Source organism: Elephas maximus, chromosome 4, assembly GCF_024166365.1.
Source record: "Elephas maximus indicus isolate mEleMax1 chromosome 4, mEleMax1 primary haplotype, whole genome shotgun sequence".
Lineage (NCBI taxonomy): Eukaryota > Metazoa > Chordata > Mammalia > Proboscidea > Elephantidae > Elephas > Elephas maximus.
In genome coordinates this window covers 117,048,546-117,064,733 of record NC_064822.1, presented here as the reverse complement: position 1 = coordinate 117,064,733, position 16,188 = coordinate 117,048,546, and the positions used below count along the sequence as shown (strand labels likewise).

At 50.6% G+C, this 16,188-nt stretch overlaps 1 protein-coding gene across 1 annotated transcript in view; it reads right to left on the bottom strand.

Annotated features, from left to right (window-relative positions):
* LRP1 (LDL receptor related protein 1) overlaps positions 1 to 8,786 on the bottom strand; it is an 83,964-nt gene extending 75,178 nt beyond the window's left edge. The window contains exon 1 of the mRNA XM_049883636.1: positions 8,253 to 8,786. Within this exon, the coding sequence (XP_049739593.1) occupies positions 8,253 to 8,388 (136 nt within the window). The 5' untranslated portion in view covers positions 8,389 to 8,786. The remainder of the gene's footprint in view (positions 1 to 8,252) is intronic.
* Between the last annotated feature and the right edge of the window lie 7,402 nt (positions 8,787 to 16,188).

The following is a 16,188-nucleotide window of genomic DNA, read 5'->3' as shown; positions in this document are numbered from 1 at the left end:
GCTCTTGCTTCTCTTGGTCACATTGGCACCCCCCCCCCACTTTGCTGATTTACAGTGATGGTGAAGGGAGAGGCATGTAGGCCTCTGACATGTTTTCTCTGTATCTTTCTCTTCCTCACACTAGAAGCCCAGAGCTGGTCTTTTCAACTTCTCTGCACCTCTGTCCCCTGGGATGCTCCTGGTCCCTTGAACCATCACCCCACTCATCTCTACCCCCAAAACCAGCAGGCCCCCAGCAGGCCCTGTGTGTGAGGAGGTACTCTTGGCACAGCGGTGGCTTGGGGATGGTATCAGAAGAGGTACAGGAGGGCAAGGTTGGGGTGGGGCTGGGCAGGGCACAGAGCCCTGCTTCCACCTCTCCTTTCTGAAGAGACAGTCTCCGTTGCTGGTTACATGTCAGGGAGGACTTTCAGCAGATGTTCTCGGAGGCACAGGGCTCATAAGGATGGCTTGGGATGATAGAAGTGGAGAGCAAAGTAACTCCTGGGAAGTTACTGTATCTTCCCTACCACCTCCCCCTGCTCCTGCCCCATTCTCCAAGGAAGAATTGGGAATGGAAACAGCTAAGTCTTACTGTGGACTTAGTATGTGCCAGGCACTGTGGTACATCAGTTCTTTCCATGTGTCATCTTATTTAATCCTCTCCACGAAAGGACAAAATAGGTACTACTTACTAATACCCTTATTTCACAGATGAGGAAACAGTCTAGACAGGGTGAGTGACTTGCCCAGGACCATACAGCTGGCATGTGACAAAACCAGAACTCAAACACAGTTCATTGACTCCAAGCTCCTAACCAGTGCCCCATCCCACTGAGAGATACTCGGGAGATGTCCCCCCACTTCACTGTCACCTAGGGCTGAGTTCCCTACCTCCTAGCCCTTCATGGCCTTTTCCTCAGCCTGTGTCAACACAGTTTCTATTCAGTTGGCATGCACTGAAAGCTAGCTCTGTGCCAGGCACTGCACTAGGCACTGGGGGTGCCAAGGAGGAGCGAGAGCCCCCTCAGCTCCTCAGGAGCTCAGGGTCCCCTGGGAAGGCAGCTGTACATATCGTCTTGAATGCAAGGCAGAGTGAGCCCAGGGCCAGGGCAGTGGTATAAGTAAAGTGTGTTGGAGCTCTGAGCAGGGAGGGGCAGAGTCTGTGGGGGGCCACACAGAGACGTCCTCCCTCCCTAACCTCCATCTCTGGCAGAGGGGCCAGCACTCAGGCCCCTGGCCAGGACGAGCCAAGTTCAGGAAACACATCAAGGATGGCCTGGCCAGGCCCCCCCCGCCCCCCGGAGTTCTCCTTTTCTACCCCCCACCCTGAGCCGGGAATAAAGGCCCCTTGAGGAGGTGGATAATGCTGAGTTCATTGCCCCACTGGGCCAGCTGTGAGGTCTTCCCGGGAAACAACCCGCCAGCCTAGTTAGCATGCCGGAGAACTGTCCTATTCCCCTGGCCAGCCAGGCCGGCTGAGGGGTGGGCGGGGGGGGGGGGCCTGGAATGGGACTGAGGCAGATGGGATGTTTGGAGCCTAGACATGGGCCTCCACGCCACCCCTAGGTGTCGTACTTCTTCCCACCGCACTTCTTCCCTCTCCCACTTGGGACTTAGTCCATCCCTGCCTCCCCCCCCCCCCCCCAAGAAAGGGCAGAACTCACAGCCAGGGCCTGAGGTCACTGGTTGGTCAGTCTAACCTCCCCTCCATTCCACATCCCAGCCACAGTTCCCCCTTCTTTGGCCCTCACTTAGGCCCCCAGCTGTCCCCCACCCCCATTTTTGGCCTGAACTCGACAGAGGAAACAGCAGCTGGCAAACTCCGAAAGCTGGAATGAGCAAGATTCACAAACCAGATGTGCTCTTTTGGGAGAGAGAAGGGAGTTGGGGGTGGGGAAGTAAAAGGAAGAGGAGTGCTCAGCGCCGCCCCCTCTCCCCGACCCACAGTGGCATCACCTCAGGTCCAGGGCAGAGGGGCTGGGGAGGGGGGCACATCTCCCAAGGCCCAGGCAGCACAAGGATCTGGGAGAGATATGTGAAAGAACTTCCTTCCTGTCAGGGATGGTGGAGAAAGCCCCTGGAATCTCGAGTTAGAAGACTTAGGCCTGTCTTTGATTTCCTTCAGGGGGAGAGGGGAGGAAAGAAACAAATAACCTACTTTGGGGCAGTCTACACAGCCAAGGGAAGCCAAGCTCTGAGCTGGGAGGGAGCTGCTGTGGGGGTGGGGTCGGAAAATTATAATCTGTTAAGAGCCAGCCACCAACCCCACTCCCCTCAGCTGAACCTTCCGCTTCTGAACCAGCATCCAGAAAAACCTAACCTTTGCGCCCTGCAGTTTAGATGAGGGAACAACACAGCCCTAAGTTCGGGAGCACCTAACGACCTCCCCTGTCTCCCATCCCTCATGAGCGCTGGGGCTTTTTAAAGCTGCCACTACACCGATCATAAGCACTTTGCATATATTAACTATTTCAGATCCTTACACCCCTGTGAGGTGGGAACCATTACAATCCCTATGTTGCAGATGCGGAAACTGAGGCACAGAGAGATTAGTAACTGAGCAGTGGTTTCCTCAGTGGCTATGATGATGGAACCAGATTCTGTCACTGGAGAAGGGGGGGAAGGGATGGTAAGGGTGGTAGTGGCCTCCAGTGCTCCTCAGAGAGGGGAGGGCATGAAGAAGACAGAGGGGGACAAAAACAGGCAGAAGAAGGATGAGATAGGAGGCAGAGGAAGGAGGAGAGGAGTAGAGAAGGAGGAGAGTGAGCAAGGTTGCAGGGAGAATACCAGGACACAGGGGCCGTCTGTTCTCAGCTTTGCCTGGAGATGAATGTGACCGCCATGCTAACTCTGGCTAACACTCCTGCCCCGCCCCCCCAAAAACGCCGGCGCCCAGCCCAGCCATGGCCCCCAGGGCCACCAAGCTGGAGCCAGTACAGGAGGTGTAGGTTGGGTGTGCATCCAGACACAACACAGAACCCACTGCCCTGCTTGAGACTTGGCTGTCATCCTCTGTCCCATTCTGGGGCCTTGGGGGAAGGAAAGGAGGCTGGAGAAGGCCTGGATAGAGAAGAGAGGGCAACAGGAAAGTACATGCTGTTGAAGTCTTCTTCGGAGGAAGGTGACCCATCAGTCAATACTCCCAGTTGATAGTGAAGGAGAGGAAGAGAGGCAAGACCTCCGATGGTACTTCCTGAAGGACAAGGAGACTCTGAGACTTGGAAAAGTGTGATAGAGACCCTCAAGACCTTTTTCAAGAGTAGACCCGGCAGAGGGAGAGATAGGCTGTGTATGTGAGGGGATGTTTTCTAAGAGGAACCACATGATGTATCTAAGGGGACAGAGGAGTCAGGGGGTCACCAGAGGGTGGGGGACAGAGCCTGCAGGAATCTGAACTTTCAAACACATGGGAGTGGGGCAGCAAGGGCTTCCCGGACCCAAACCTGGAGCTTTTTGCTTTATTTTATGTATTTTGGGTGTTACCCTGTGGCTCCTTCCCGCAGCTCAGTGAGGCTCAGACACATTTTTGTCATTCCTGAGTCTGGGCCTCTGCTTTGCGGCCTGGACACAGGGATAGACAGGGTGGCTTGGACCGCCGGGGGGTGGAGAAAGGTCCCCCCTTCTATCCTGAGTCAATATTGACTCAGCAGGACATTAGCCTGACCCGTGACCTTCCCACCATCTTTTTCTTTCCCCACAAATAAAATCCAGACCCTCCAAATGCTTCCAGAAGTCAGCATATATCTCACCAGACATTTATAAGTGCCAACCCCCTCACATACACATGCGCGCGTGCGCGCGCACACACACACACACACAGCCTATGCTTGCCAGAGGTAAAAGCTCTAAGCTCTTGACTCATTCCCCACATCTTTCTCCATCTAGTTCTCAGGCTCCTGGTCATAAGGAAGTTCCTCTAGAAGTCTAACCTCCTTCCTTCTTTCTGAAAAAACCTCCCTCCCCCATTTAACTTAGCCCACAAAGGGTATCAAATTCCCTTCTTCCAGAAACATTCCCTCCTAAACCCATATCCAGAATCAGTATGGGGGCTGGGGGTGGGGGGAAAGGAACTTGGGAGGAAAGTAGAGAGGAAGCTTTCACTGCTGAACTTGATGCTCTGAGCTTGGCCTGGGAGAGGAAATATAACGCCAAAATGGAGAGGTAGGAGGTAGGGAGCAAGCGAGAAAGTCCAGATAAGACCCCAGTTCCTTGGTAGCTTTTGGGATACCAGGAGGCCTGAATGGAGGTAGCTAGAGACAGGCGGAGATGAATAAGGCAAGCAACAGAGACCAAGGGAGTCTGGGCACGTAGGATGAGCAATAAGAGAGATGAGCCAAGAGGGTGCGACAGAGAGGTTCTGAAAGGCAGAGACAACATAGCCAATGACAGGCAGACAGAGAGAGGCAAAAAAGCCAGGAAGGGGTCTCAGCCCAGAGGTTGCCAAGACGATAACACAGTTGTCCTGGGATGAATCCAGAGAGTGAAAACTCCCCTAAGACTCATATACCTAGCATATACCCCAGGCTGAGGAGGCAAAATCCCTGGCCTAGGAGTGCCTGACCCAGAGGAGACTCAGAATAGGTACCATAGGGGTGGGAGAGAGGGAGGAAGGGAGGAGGGCTGGAGCCCCTCGGCCTAGGAGGGACTCTCATCTCCCTGCAGAAGTCAGAGAGATGACTGCCCCCTCCATCTTTCTCAGGGTGGCCTTACACTGGGACCTGGGGCCACTGCTCCGGAAGCACTCCAGAGCCAACTGCTTCCTTCTCCAAACAATGCAGGATCCTGCTAACCCAGCTGAAATCTGGGACAGAACACGATGGGGGAGCAGGTTCCCTGAATGCTCATACCCGGTTGAGGATCTCTGCACAGCCCCACTCAACTCCACCCGAGGGTAGTGAGCCCCACATCCAGAGATGGAGAGTTTGAGGGTGTGCGAGAGGACCTTGAGAAGATAACACCGAAGGGGGATAAGCCCTAGGCCTGGGGGCTCTGAAGTGCAAAGGCTGACACTACAGCATGAGGGAAGAGAGTTAGACTTGAAGGAAGGGCTTCCCCAAGGTAAGGAAGGTGCTTTGAAGAATGGGGGATTTGGCTCTAGCCAGGGTCCTGGCTGACATCCTTAGGAGCCACAGTGATGGAGGAGTGGTTGAGGGCAAAAAAATATGGAGAAAATGGAGGGAGGAAGAGCAGGACTGGAAGAAAAGAAAAATTGTGGAGCAGTCTCAAACATCAAAATATCCCTTCAATCCCAAAATTAACAACCTATACATCCCTGCTTTGGAAAACGAGGCTGAAGGGGGATGTTCAAGGATTTGGGTCTGGTCAAGGGAAAAAGGGGCTTGGGACATCTCTCGGGGAGCCAGAAGGCTAACACCCTAGCCTCCAAACTCACTTCAACTGTACACCTTGCCTGATCACTGGTAATAAACCTGCTCAAGGGGGTTTTGGAGACAGGTAGGGAGAGAGGGTGGAAGCCGACCTTCTTCCCTATGTCTGGCTGCCTAAGCTCAGCTGGGCCCTCAATACTCTCTCTTCCCACTCCCCACCCCATCTCTTTCTCATCTTCTTCAGTAACAATTGCACTCAATTTTGTCTACTAGTGGGGAGTGGCATTGCTCCCCAGAGAGAAAGGGGTTCCAGGGGGTAGGTTCAGACCCAGAAGATAAGGCCAAAGCAAGGTGGGGAAGGCCTCCAGGACTGCTCCTATGGGGGGAAGGCAGCCAGACCTGTGACAGAAGGAGGAAGGAAGGTTAGACACTAGGTCAGGTAACCTGGGGTCAAGAGGTTTTCTTCTGTAGAAAGCAAAGGAGAAAGTTCAGTCTCTGTAGGCCTGAGGCATGAGGGCAGGAGTATGGATAAGGGGATCCTCTAGGCTACTCCTGGATAGAGTTGGACTGTGGTATAACCCACTGCTGTCAGTCGATTCCGACTCATAGCGACCCTACAGGACAGAGTAGAACTGCCCCATAGAGTTTCCAAGGAGCGCCTGGCGGATTCGAACTGCCGACCTCTGGGTTAGCAGCCATAGCACTTAACCATTACGCCACCAGGGTTTCCGACTGTGGTATGGTTCTGAGCAATTCTGAGATTCCCATCCCCCAGAGTGAGGTGGAACTGATTTTTCATATTTCCATTTCCAAGATGAGGCTATTAGTGGGTATCTGGGAAGAAGTCCTCTCCTAGGACTTTGGATAGAGTTCAGTCTGAGCAGGGAATACAGAGGGGGGCTGGGCAGGGACTTTAAGGAAGGGTAGGGTCGCTATGAGTTGGAATCGACTCGATGGCAGTGGGTTTTTTTTTTTTTAGGGAGACAGTAAGGAGAACATGTCCAGTCTCCCTCTTCTAATATCCACCAGCCAACTTGGTGTGACAAATATACCCGCTTTAGAGCCCTGTTGCTATGAGTTGGAATCGACTTGATGGCAACAGGTCTGGTTTTGGATTCAGAGCCCTGGGAGTGAAGCTACCTAGGGCCCTTCCTGGCTGGGCCAGGGACCTTTTTGTGCTTTCCACAGAGACTCCCTTGCTTCGGCCCAACTCCATCCACCCTCCGTAACAGGACTTCTGATGTGTCTGTCTCTCTTTCTTAAAAAAAAAAAAAAAAAATGTTTTTTCCACCCATTCCCAGACACTCCTGCACCCAAATCCCTTTACCTCAGTTTGTCCCTGTGGGGTGCCACAGGGCTGTGAACAAGAGAAAAGAACAGGCATGAAGGAGGGAGTCCTGAGTAGGGGCTGGCACTCGTCTGCAGGGTATTCAGGGCACAGCCTCTTCCCTTCTCTTGGGCACATAATTGAGGTAGATGGGGTGGGGGGGAGCAGACAGACAGTCCCCAAGATGGCATAATTGAGGGCCACTGAATATACCCTTCTTTCTTTGCACAGCTGCTTCCTGGCCCCAGGAACTGATGAAAATTGGGGGGAGGGGAGGAGAGGGAGAGATAATCTGGTTTTAGAGAAAAACTTTCCCAATCCCAACCTGGCAAAATTTAAAAGATGGAGGAGGGGGTGAGTGGGGGAAAGAAGGGCTGTTTCTAGTTACAGGCAGATACTGGGCCCAGTTTCATCCCTGGATGAGGGGGCTAAGATGCCAGGAAGGGATGTGAGTCCATCCTTTCTCAAATCAGGGGCCCAGCCCAGCCCCATGGTCCCAGCTGAAAGCTTGGGCAAGACTTGAACCAGTGACTCACAAGTAAGAGAAAAAAACAGCTGGCAGAAAAAGGGGAGGGGTAACTCCCTTTTCCCTAAGGAACACAGTTCTAGCTTAAGCCTAACTCTCTGTACTATACAAAGTGTGTGTGTATGGGAGGCAGAGAAGTAAATAAACACATTTACCAAAGGACAGGGAATTAGAGGGTGGGGGATAGCCGTAAACCCCACCCAATCTCCAACTCTCCTTCTAGTGCAAACTGTGATCAAGCAGAAGTCAGGAAGAAAGCAGCCTTGCAACACCCCCCCCCCCACCCCCCGCACTCCAGGCCATTCTCTAGTCCCCTTCCCCAATGATGACATCTGACTTTTTTTTTTTTTTCCATCTCAACGCTCCCAGGAATTATTAAAGAAAATTCAGTCACATAGCATCGCCTGCCCCCCCACTCCGCCCCCCAACACAGCCCTACCCAGGCTACTGACAGAGGCCCTGAGAGGGGGAAGTGCTGAATCCAGAACCCAGGAGGGTAGGTAGCCCGTTGGATCCTGGACCCAGGCCTCCATGCCTGGGCTCTGGGGCCCAGATTCCACACCCAAGCAGGGGGCCTTCCCCGTGGTCCTCCCTCTCCCCACCCACAGCTTTCCTGGGCCTGCTAGCCCTCTGCCCAGCAGGACGCCCCTGGCCCAGATCCCCGGTGAGCTTCAGAGGCCACTGCAGAAGGTCCCCCGCCCCCTTTTGCTGCCGTATATCGCAAATCCGAATTCCTTCACAATTCAAATGGGGGGGGGGTGTATGAAGGAGAGGTGGAGGCCCTCCCCGACCAGAGATAGAAAGAGAAGGCCTCTCGATCCCAGGATCAGAAAGGGGGAGCCCTCTTCTCCCTATCCAGGCCTATGGCCTTTGTCTGGCCTGGGGGGTCCTGGAAGCATCATTTGCCTAGGGCCCCCATCCCCCAAATCAGACCCCCATCGGTGTCCCCAGTGGGGCCGCTGCTGTGTCAGCTGGACTGGGATAACAAAAGGCACCCCCTCCCGCGTCTCCCTTCCCCATCCGTACGCAGGAACGGGGGCTGGGGAGGGGGTGTCCCCAGGGGTCCCGGGGGCCGCGGAATCTCACTCACCGTCGATAGCCGCCGTGACCAGAGCTGAGAGCAGGGGCAGCAGCAGCAGCCACGGCGGGGTCAGCATGGTGCGGGCTGATGTAGGCAGCAGCCCCCTCCCCTCCGGTCCTGCTACTTCTCGCCTTCGCCCCCCCATTTGGGGGGTCCCCCTTTTTCCTCCTTTCCCCCCCTCCTCTATTCTTATTCTTTCCTTCGGCCAAGCTCACCAGGGGTGTGGGTGAAGAGGCAGAGTTCGGAGCCCCTTAGAGAGGGCCTGCTGACGGGGGTGCGCCCAGTGCCCCCAAATCCAAACCCTTCACCCACTGCTTTTCTCCTCGCTCCTCTCTCCCCCTCCCCGGGCAAGCTCACAGCCCCATCTGAGAGCCGCCTCCGGCTGCAAAAATGCACAATTGGGAGGAGGCGGGGGTGGGGTGGGGGGCGTGGACCGGGTGGGGGAGCCTTTGGAAGGGGTCTGATGGAGCTCTGGGGGCTCCCCTCGTTTCCGCCTCCTCAGTGCACTGGCCGGGAGCTCGAACCGCTGTTCCCCGGCCTGAGGTGCAGCGGGGGGGGGCCAAGGGGGAGAGGGAGGGGACGTGGAGAAGAGGGAGGGAGGGAAGGGGCGGGGAAAGAAAAGGGGGGGGGAAGAGCTACGCGGCAATCCGGTTAGTGCGCATGCGCGGGTTTGGCGAGCTGCCCTGGGGTGGGGGCTCCATAGGAGCAGCAAGACTTGGAACTCTGAGAAGCGGACGGAGCGTAGGGGTCCCGGGGCCAGCTAGCCGGCTTGGGGTCCACAGCGCCCTCTCTCCTAACAGAGCGCGCCCCTGCGGAGAGCTGGACGGGCGGAGGGGGGATTGGGCAGTGGGCGAAGAGAACGGCTTGTCTTTGAAACTCGGTGTCGTGCCCTAGGATTTCAGGCTCCCTCTTGGGGGGTCCAATATCCCGTGGTCTGGGGCGAGGCCGGATTTCCTCGGGGAACCCGGCCTGTGCCTTCTCAGCTTGGGGTGGGGGTAGGGGTGGGGGTGGGGGCGGGGGTGGGGGCGGGGGTGGGGGTGGGGGTGGGTGTTGGGGCCTCCAATCCTCGGGGAAGGTACGGGGACAGACTGAGCTTTGATTTGGAGACTTTCTAAACCGGTGACTGGGATTGGGGCCTGCAGCGGAGGGGGCGGGGTGGGGGAGGGGCCGCCCCCACTCGCTCCCGGGTTTGGAGTAAACAGGGACACCCGCGGGGACACGCCAGAGCTTGTCCATTCACCTAGGGCTCCGGGATGGAGCCCACCTCAAGTCCCGCTCCGCCTTGCTTGCCTGGCACCGGGCGCCGGAGGGGCAGGCCCTGGTTTGGAGGGAGGTGAGTCACTAGCGGGTGGGGTTGAGGAAGGGCCACCCCCCCTTGCCCCAAGATATGGGGGCTCGTTTATTTTTTTGTTTTTATACCTTTGGGCTGGGTTCTCACCAAATCGGGGTTTTAGATTCTGAGCAGCAGAGATTTGGAGTAAGATGAAGAACTCTGGACCTCCAATTCCAGGCCTCGGGGTGCCTGCTGAGGGCTGGACCTTTGTCCCGGCCCTGATCCCTTACGGGAATGCTACTTTGAGTCCAGAAGGCGCCAGGCGGTTCCCAGAGCCCGGCGAATGTGCTTCTGGCCACCGCCCCCTTCTGGGCGATGTTTAAAGCTGTGGTGTCTGACTTTCTGGGTGTCTGGAAGTCAGGGTTCAGGGACCTAGGGCAGGCGACTTGGACTGCCAGAAACTGACTTTAGAGATAAGGGACATTGGACCACCCATCTTCCTAAAATTCTAGTCAAGGAAGGGCCCCAAACCCCCACTCCAATCTGCCCCTGGCTGAAAAGTGAGCATCGTGGAGGACTTGGCTGTTAATGACAGTGGGAGGGAGTGAGAATCTCGACTTTTCCCCCAAGCCTGTGCTGCTTCTGGGCTTGCTTGGCTCGGCCATCCTCACCCGTCTTTAGTCACCTAGGCTAGAAGCCTCAAAATTATTGCCAACTTCTCAGGGCCTTTCTTACATCCAATTGTGCAAGCCTATGTTCAAGGCCTGTCATTTTTCCCTTTGAAATCTATCTATGATTTCCTCCATTTCCACTTCCAGACAAAGTTTTTCTGGGTAGAGGTGGGGTCTTACCTATCCTTTTATCCAGCCCTCATGGCCCAGCGCTGTGCCAGGCACACGGCAGGGACTAACTAAATGTTATTAATGAATACCTGCTAGGTTCCTTCCTCTGCCAGGGCCCCTACCAATATTGTCATCCAAGTGAAATTAGGTTAAAATAGGCTTCAGGCAGCTTTGAAAGTAAAAAGATACCTGGAGTGACCATAGGTAGCCCCAGGGGGCTGTGAGAGGGCAGTCTCATTCCCCCTCCCCTCTGTCAGTCTTCCTAAAATTCTGCTTTCCTGTCTCTCTTCCTTGTTGGTAAACTTCTGCTGGGTATCTGTAGACAACTAAACCAAATGTGAACTTTTCTCCCAGACAGTCATGGTGTAAAACCTGGCCTTGGCCAGCCTGTAAGACTTTTCACTTTTTACCTCCCAACGTACCCCAACTGCCATCTCCTGAATGTGAATGTGTATTCATTTTTATGAACTTTATGTTGTGAAAAAGAATGCATGCTTCACTATTCACAAAAGGTGAATGTCCATCCAGAGATAGATGAATGAATAAACAAAATGTGCTGTATATATATACAATGGAATACTACTCAGCTATAAAGGAAAATAAAATCTTGACACATATTACAACTTGGATGAACTTTGAAAATGTACTGAGTGAAATATATCAGTCACAGAAGGACAAATATTGTATGGTCCCACTTATATGAAGCAGGCAAATATATAGAGACCAAAGTTTGTTGGTGGTTACCAGGGGTGGGAGTAAAGATTGGAGGTGGATCCATTTCTTAGGGGACACTGAGTTTCTGTTCATGGCAGTGGAGTAATTTGGAAAAGGATAGTGGTGATGGTCATACAGCATAATGAACAAAATCAATGTCACTGAATTGTACATGTAAAAATTGTTGAATTGCCAAATGTTTTGTTATATATTTTTTTACCACAATTTAAAGATATAATACATGCTTAGTGGTTAGAACAACCCAGAGCATAGAAGGGTACAAGGTGAAGAGTAAACTTGCTGCTTTCCACATTACCATTCTTGAGCCCCACCCTCAGAGTAACCACTACTAACAGTTCCCTGGGTATCCTTCCAGGAGTTTTTAAATATATATATAAATGAATATCCTTAAAATAATACAAATGAATTCATACAATATATACTGTTCTGTAACTTGCTTTTTCAACAAACTTATCTTGGTCCCTTTACACATAGTATGTATATGTCTTTCATACTATTTATATCTGCTATTTGGAATCTGGAAACCCTGGTTGCATAGTGGTTAAAATGCTATGGCTGCTAACCTAAAGGTCGGCAGTTCAAATCCTCCAGGTGCTCCTTGGAAACTCTATGGGGCAGTTCTACTCTCTCCTGTAGGGTCACTATGAGTTAGAATCGACTTGATGGCAATGAGTTTGTTTTTTTTTTTTTTTAATTTGGAATCTGCTTACTTGGGTACCCCAATCTATTGAGATTGGTTGGCATTTGGGTAATTTCCAGTATGTGAAGTGCTGAGGTGTCTCTGTGAGATGAGAGAATGCATATTTCTACCTGAGCCTTTAATTATACTGTTTCCCCAGCTTCCCCTCAGAAAAGCTCTCTTGTTATTCTCGCTCTGCCCATCTATTGTTTTTCAAACTTGCTCTCAAGATAGCCTGAGTACTCAGAGTTTAGCACTTAATTATGTGTGTCCTATATCCACCACCAAAGTATAAACTTCTCGAGGACAGGGACCATGTCTTTACTTCTTGGTATCCACTCAGTGTTAGGAGTTCTTGACTGATCCGTGGGGAGCCTGTCAAGAGTGTTAGAACTAGGGGCACCTGCCCTGGTAGAGGAGACAGCCATTAATAACTATTGTCGAATAGGGTATGACTGGAAACCCTGGTGGTGTAGTGGTTAAGTGCTACGGCTGCTAACCAAGAGGTCGGCAGTTTGAATCCACCAGGTGCTTCTTGGAAACTCTATGGGGCAGTTCTACTCTGTCCTATAGGGTCACCGTGAGTCAGAATCGACTCGACGGCAGTGGGTGGTGGGTAGGGTATGACTGTAAGCATTTTGCTTCCTCATGTTTTCCTATAGCACTCATCTTTCAATTCCTCTCTGCCTTAGTTTCTTCTCTTTCTCCCCACTTCTATTCTTAAGAAACTTTTCCTTTTATCTTCAAACCCTTGGGTTAGATTATACAGAAAATAATGGGATATCAGGGAAGAATTCTCTGCAATCCATAATCAGGATACCTAGAATGGTGGCAGTGGGCAAAGAAGTTGATGTGGGAAGAGGATATCTCCTTTTTTTTGGATCCTTCAGCAAATTTTTCAGCAAATTATTAAACATCCCCCTTTCTTCATTGAGGAAACCCTGGGTTGGTAGTAGTTAAGAGCTTGGCTGCTAAGCAAAAGGTCAGCAGTTCAAATTCACTAGCTGCTCCTTGGAACCTTATGGGGCAGTTCTACTCTGCCCTGGAGGGTCGCTGTGAGTTGGAATCCACTGGATGGCAATGGGCTTGGTTTTTTTTTTGTTGTTGTTTTTTTCTTCTTCATTGAGTGTAACATTGCCTGGGATGGGGCATTAATAGGGCAGCTCTGGGAGTGTCAGGCCAGACTGTCACCACCTAGTGGTCAGTTAGAGAAGTGTGATTAGGAAGGCGTATCTCTGAAGGATCTGGTAGAAGGTGGGGAGAGAAAAGAGAATGAAGATTTATTGAATGGTTACCATGTGCCAGGCCCATATAATAGATTTTACATGGAAACCCTGGTGGCATAGTGGTTAAGAGCTATGGCTGCTAACCGAAAGGTCGGCAGTTCGAATCCACCAGACGCTCCTTGGAAACTCTGTGAGGCAGTTCTACTCTGTCCTACGGGGTCGCTATGAGTAGGAAGCGACTCAGCAGCAATAGGTTAGTATGGGTGAGTTAGCTCACTGAAGTCTCAAAGCCACCTTGTGACATAGGTGTTATTTCCAGTTCGTAGATAAGGAAATAGAAGTTCAGAGAGATTAAGGAATCTGCCCCAAATCACAGTGCAGATTTGAGCCCAGGTTTCATTCATTTAAGAAACATTTATTAGGTACCCCGGATGTGCCAGGAGGCACTAGGGATATGAGATGGAAACACAGTCTCAGCCTTCAAGAAGCTTACAGGATAGTGGGGTTGCTCTATAAAAAAAGGTGATTGACAATTACACTAAGTGCCCTAATGTCTATGTTAAAGGCATGCATGAGACCCATGGGAATCAGGGAAGCACACCTATTCCAGATAAGGGGATCAGGGCAGAGCATGGCAGATGATGCCGGGGTAAAGGTTGAAAGGGAGGAAGGAAATAAAAAAGGAGGAAGGAAACAGCAAGTGAAAACAGAAGGAAAGGGTGTTTTAAGCAGGAGGGCAGGCAAAGATACGGAAGCATGAGGAAGCTTAAAACATTTGAGGAACTGCAAATATGGTATGGCTGAAGTTTAACATACTTATTGGAGAGGATGATGGATGAAGTGTCAGGGACCCTAATCACAAAGGGCCTTGTGTGCTAAACTAAGGACTTAACATTTTTTTCTAGAAGTAGTGGGGAGCCAGGTGAGAAATCGATGTCTTTAAAAATTCTTGCATCAGTGATAGAGTTGGAGAGGAAGAGAAGGATTCTATAGACACTAAGGAGGGTAGGATCAGGTATACCATTTGGTTTTTCATTTGTGCCTAGAGCGGAGTGACAGAGAAAGGTTTAAAACTTTGGCTCACATTAGAATGTTCTCAGAGTTCTCAAACTTTGGCTGCACCTTAGAGTCACCTGGGGAGCTTTTAAAAATCCCAGTGCTTGATTAGGTAGTAGATAAGAACTACTTTAGGTGAAGGGAAGGATAATACTCAATACACAGAAGGTCGGCTCAACTGGACTGGACCAAAAGCAAAGAAGTTTCCGGGATAAACTGAATGCTTTGAAGGTCAGCAGAACAAGGGCGGGGGTTTGGGGACTATGGCTTAAGGGGACTTCTAAGTCAATTGGCAAAATAATACTATTATGAAAACATTCTGCATCCCACTTTGAAGTGTGGCATCTGGGGTCTTAAATGCTAACAAGCGGCCATCTAAGATGCATCAATTGGTCTCAACCCACCTGGATCAAAGGAGAATGAAGAACACCAAGGTCACACGATAACTATGAGCCCAAGAGACAGAAAGGGCCACATGAACTAGAGACTTACATTATCCTGAGACCAGAAGAACTAGATGGTGTCCGGCCACAACCGATGACTGCCCTGACAGGGAACACAACAGAGAACCCCTGAGGGAGCAGGAGAACGGTGGGATGCAGACCTCAAATTCTCATAAAAAGACCAGACTTAATGGTCTGACTGAGACTAGAGGAATCCAGGTGGTCATGGTCCCCAAACCTTCTGTTGGCCCAGGACAGGAACCATTCCTGAAGACAACTCATCAGACATGGAAGGGGATGGACAATGGGTAGGAGAGAGATGCTGATGAAGAGTGAGCTACTTGTATCAGGTGGACACTTGAGACTGTGTTGGCATCTCCTGTCTGGAGGGGAGATAGGAGGGTAGAGAGGGTTAGAAACTGGCAAAACAGTCACAAAAGGAGAGACTGGAAGGAGGGAGCGGGCTGACTCATTAGGGGAAGAGTAAGTGGGAGTATGTAGTAAGGTGTATATAAATTTATATGTGAGAGACTGACTTGATTTGTAAACTTTCACTCAAAGCACAATAAAAATTATATTAAAAAAAAAAATCCCAGTGCTGGAGAACTTATACTAGTTGACTTTAAGACTTGTAAGCTACAGTAAGCAGGACGGTGTGGTACTGGCATAAGAATTCACAGATCCCTGGAACAGAATAGAGAACTAGAAATAGACTCACACTTAAAGGTCATTTGATTTTGACAAAGGAGTCAAAGTAATACAATGGGGAAATGCATGCCTTTTCAACAAATGGCTTTAGGACAACTGGATATCCATATGGGGGAAAAAATGAATGTTTTCTCATACCTCATACCATACCTGAATTTAATTCAAGATGGATCATAGACCTAAACCATAAAAACTAAAATCATAAAGCTTTTAGATGAAAACAAAGACTATCTTTATATCTTTATGACTTAGAGGTAGCCAAAACCATCCTAAGTTATAGAAAGCAATAACCATAAAAGAAAAAAACTAATAAAACATCAAAATTAAAAACTTTTGCGCAAACTCAAAAGGTTAGATACGAAGCTTAGGGAACAGTGAGTTTATGCCATTGAGGGAGGAAAAATTTGGAAAAAGGATGAGAATGGTTGTACAACTTGAACCATATGACCAATGTCACTGAATTGTACTTGTAGAAATTGTTAAATTGGTATGTGTTTTGCTGTGTATATTTTCAACTATAATAAAAAAATAAAAACTTTTGCTCATCAAAAGATGTAATTCCATGTCCATTCAATGGGAAAGGACTAGTATCTTCAACAAATGGTGCTAAGACAACTGGATTTTCACATGCAAAGGAATGAAGTTGGACTCCTACCTCACACTATGTATGAAAATTAACTCAAAATGGATCAATGACCTAAATATAAGAGCTAAAACCATAAAACTCTTAGAAGAAAACATAGGGTGAATCTTCATGACCTGGGGATGCCCAAGTCCCTGTGGTCTCTGGAGCAATGTCTAACTGGAAGAGCCTGAGAAGGGTTCTTAGTTGGGCAGGTAATGGAGTTAGATGGTACGAAGCCTGAAAATATGAGCTGATGTCACTGAGGACAGCATTTGGGAAGTCCCCCTCAACCCCTTCTCCTTTTGCCACTTTGTGGCACCCCCCACCCTCTACCCTTTCCCACTCTGATAATCAGGCC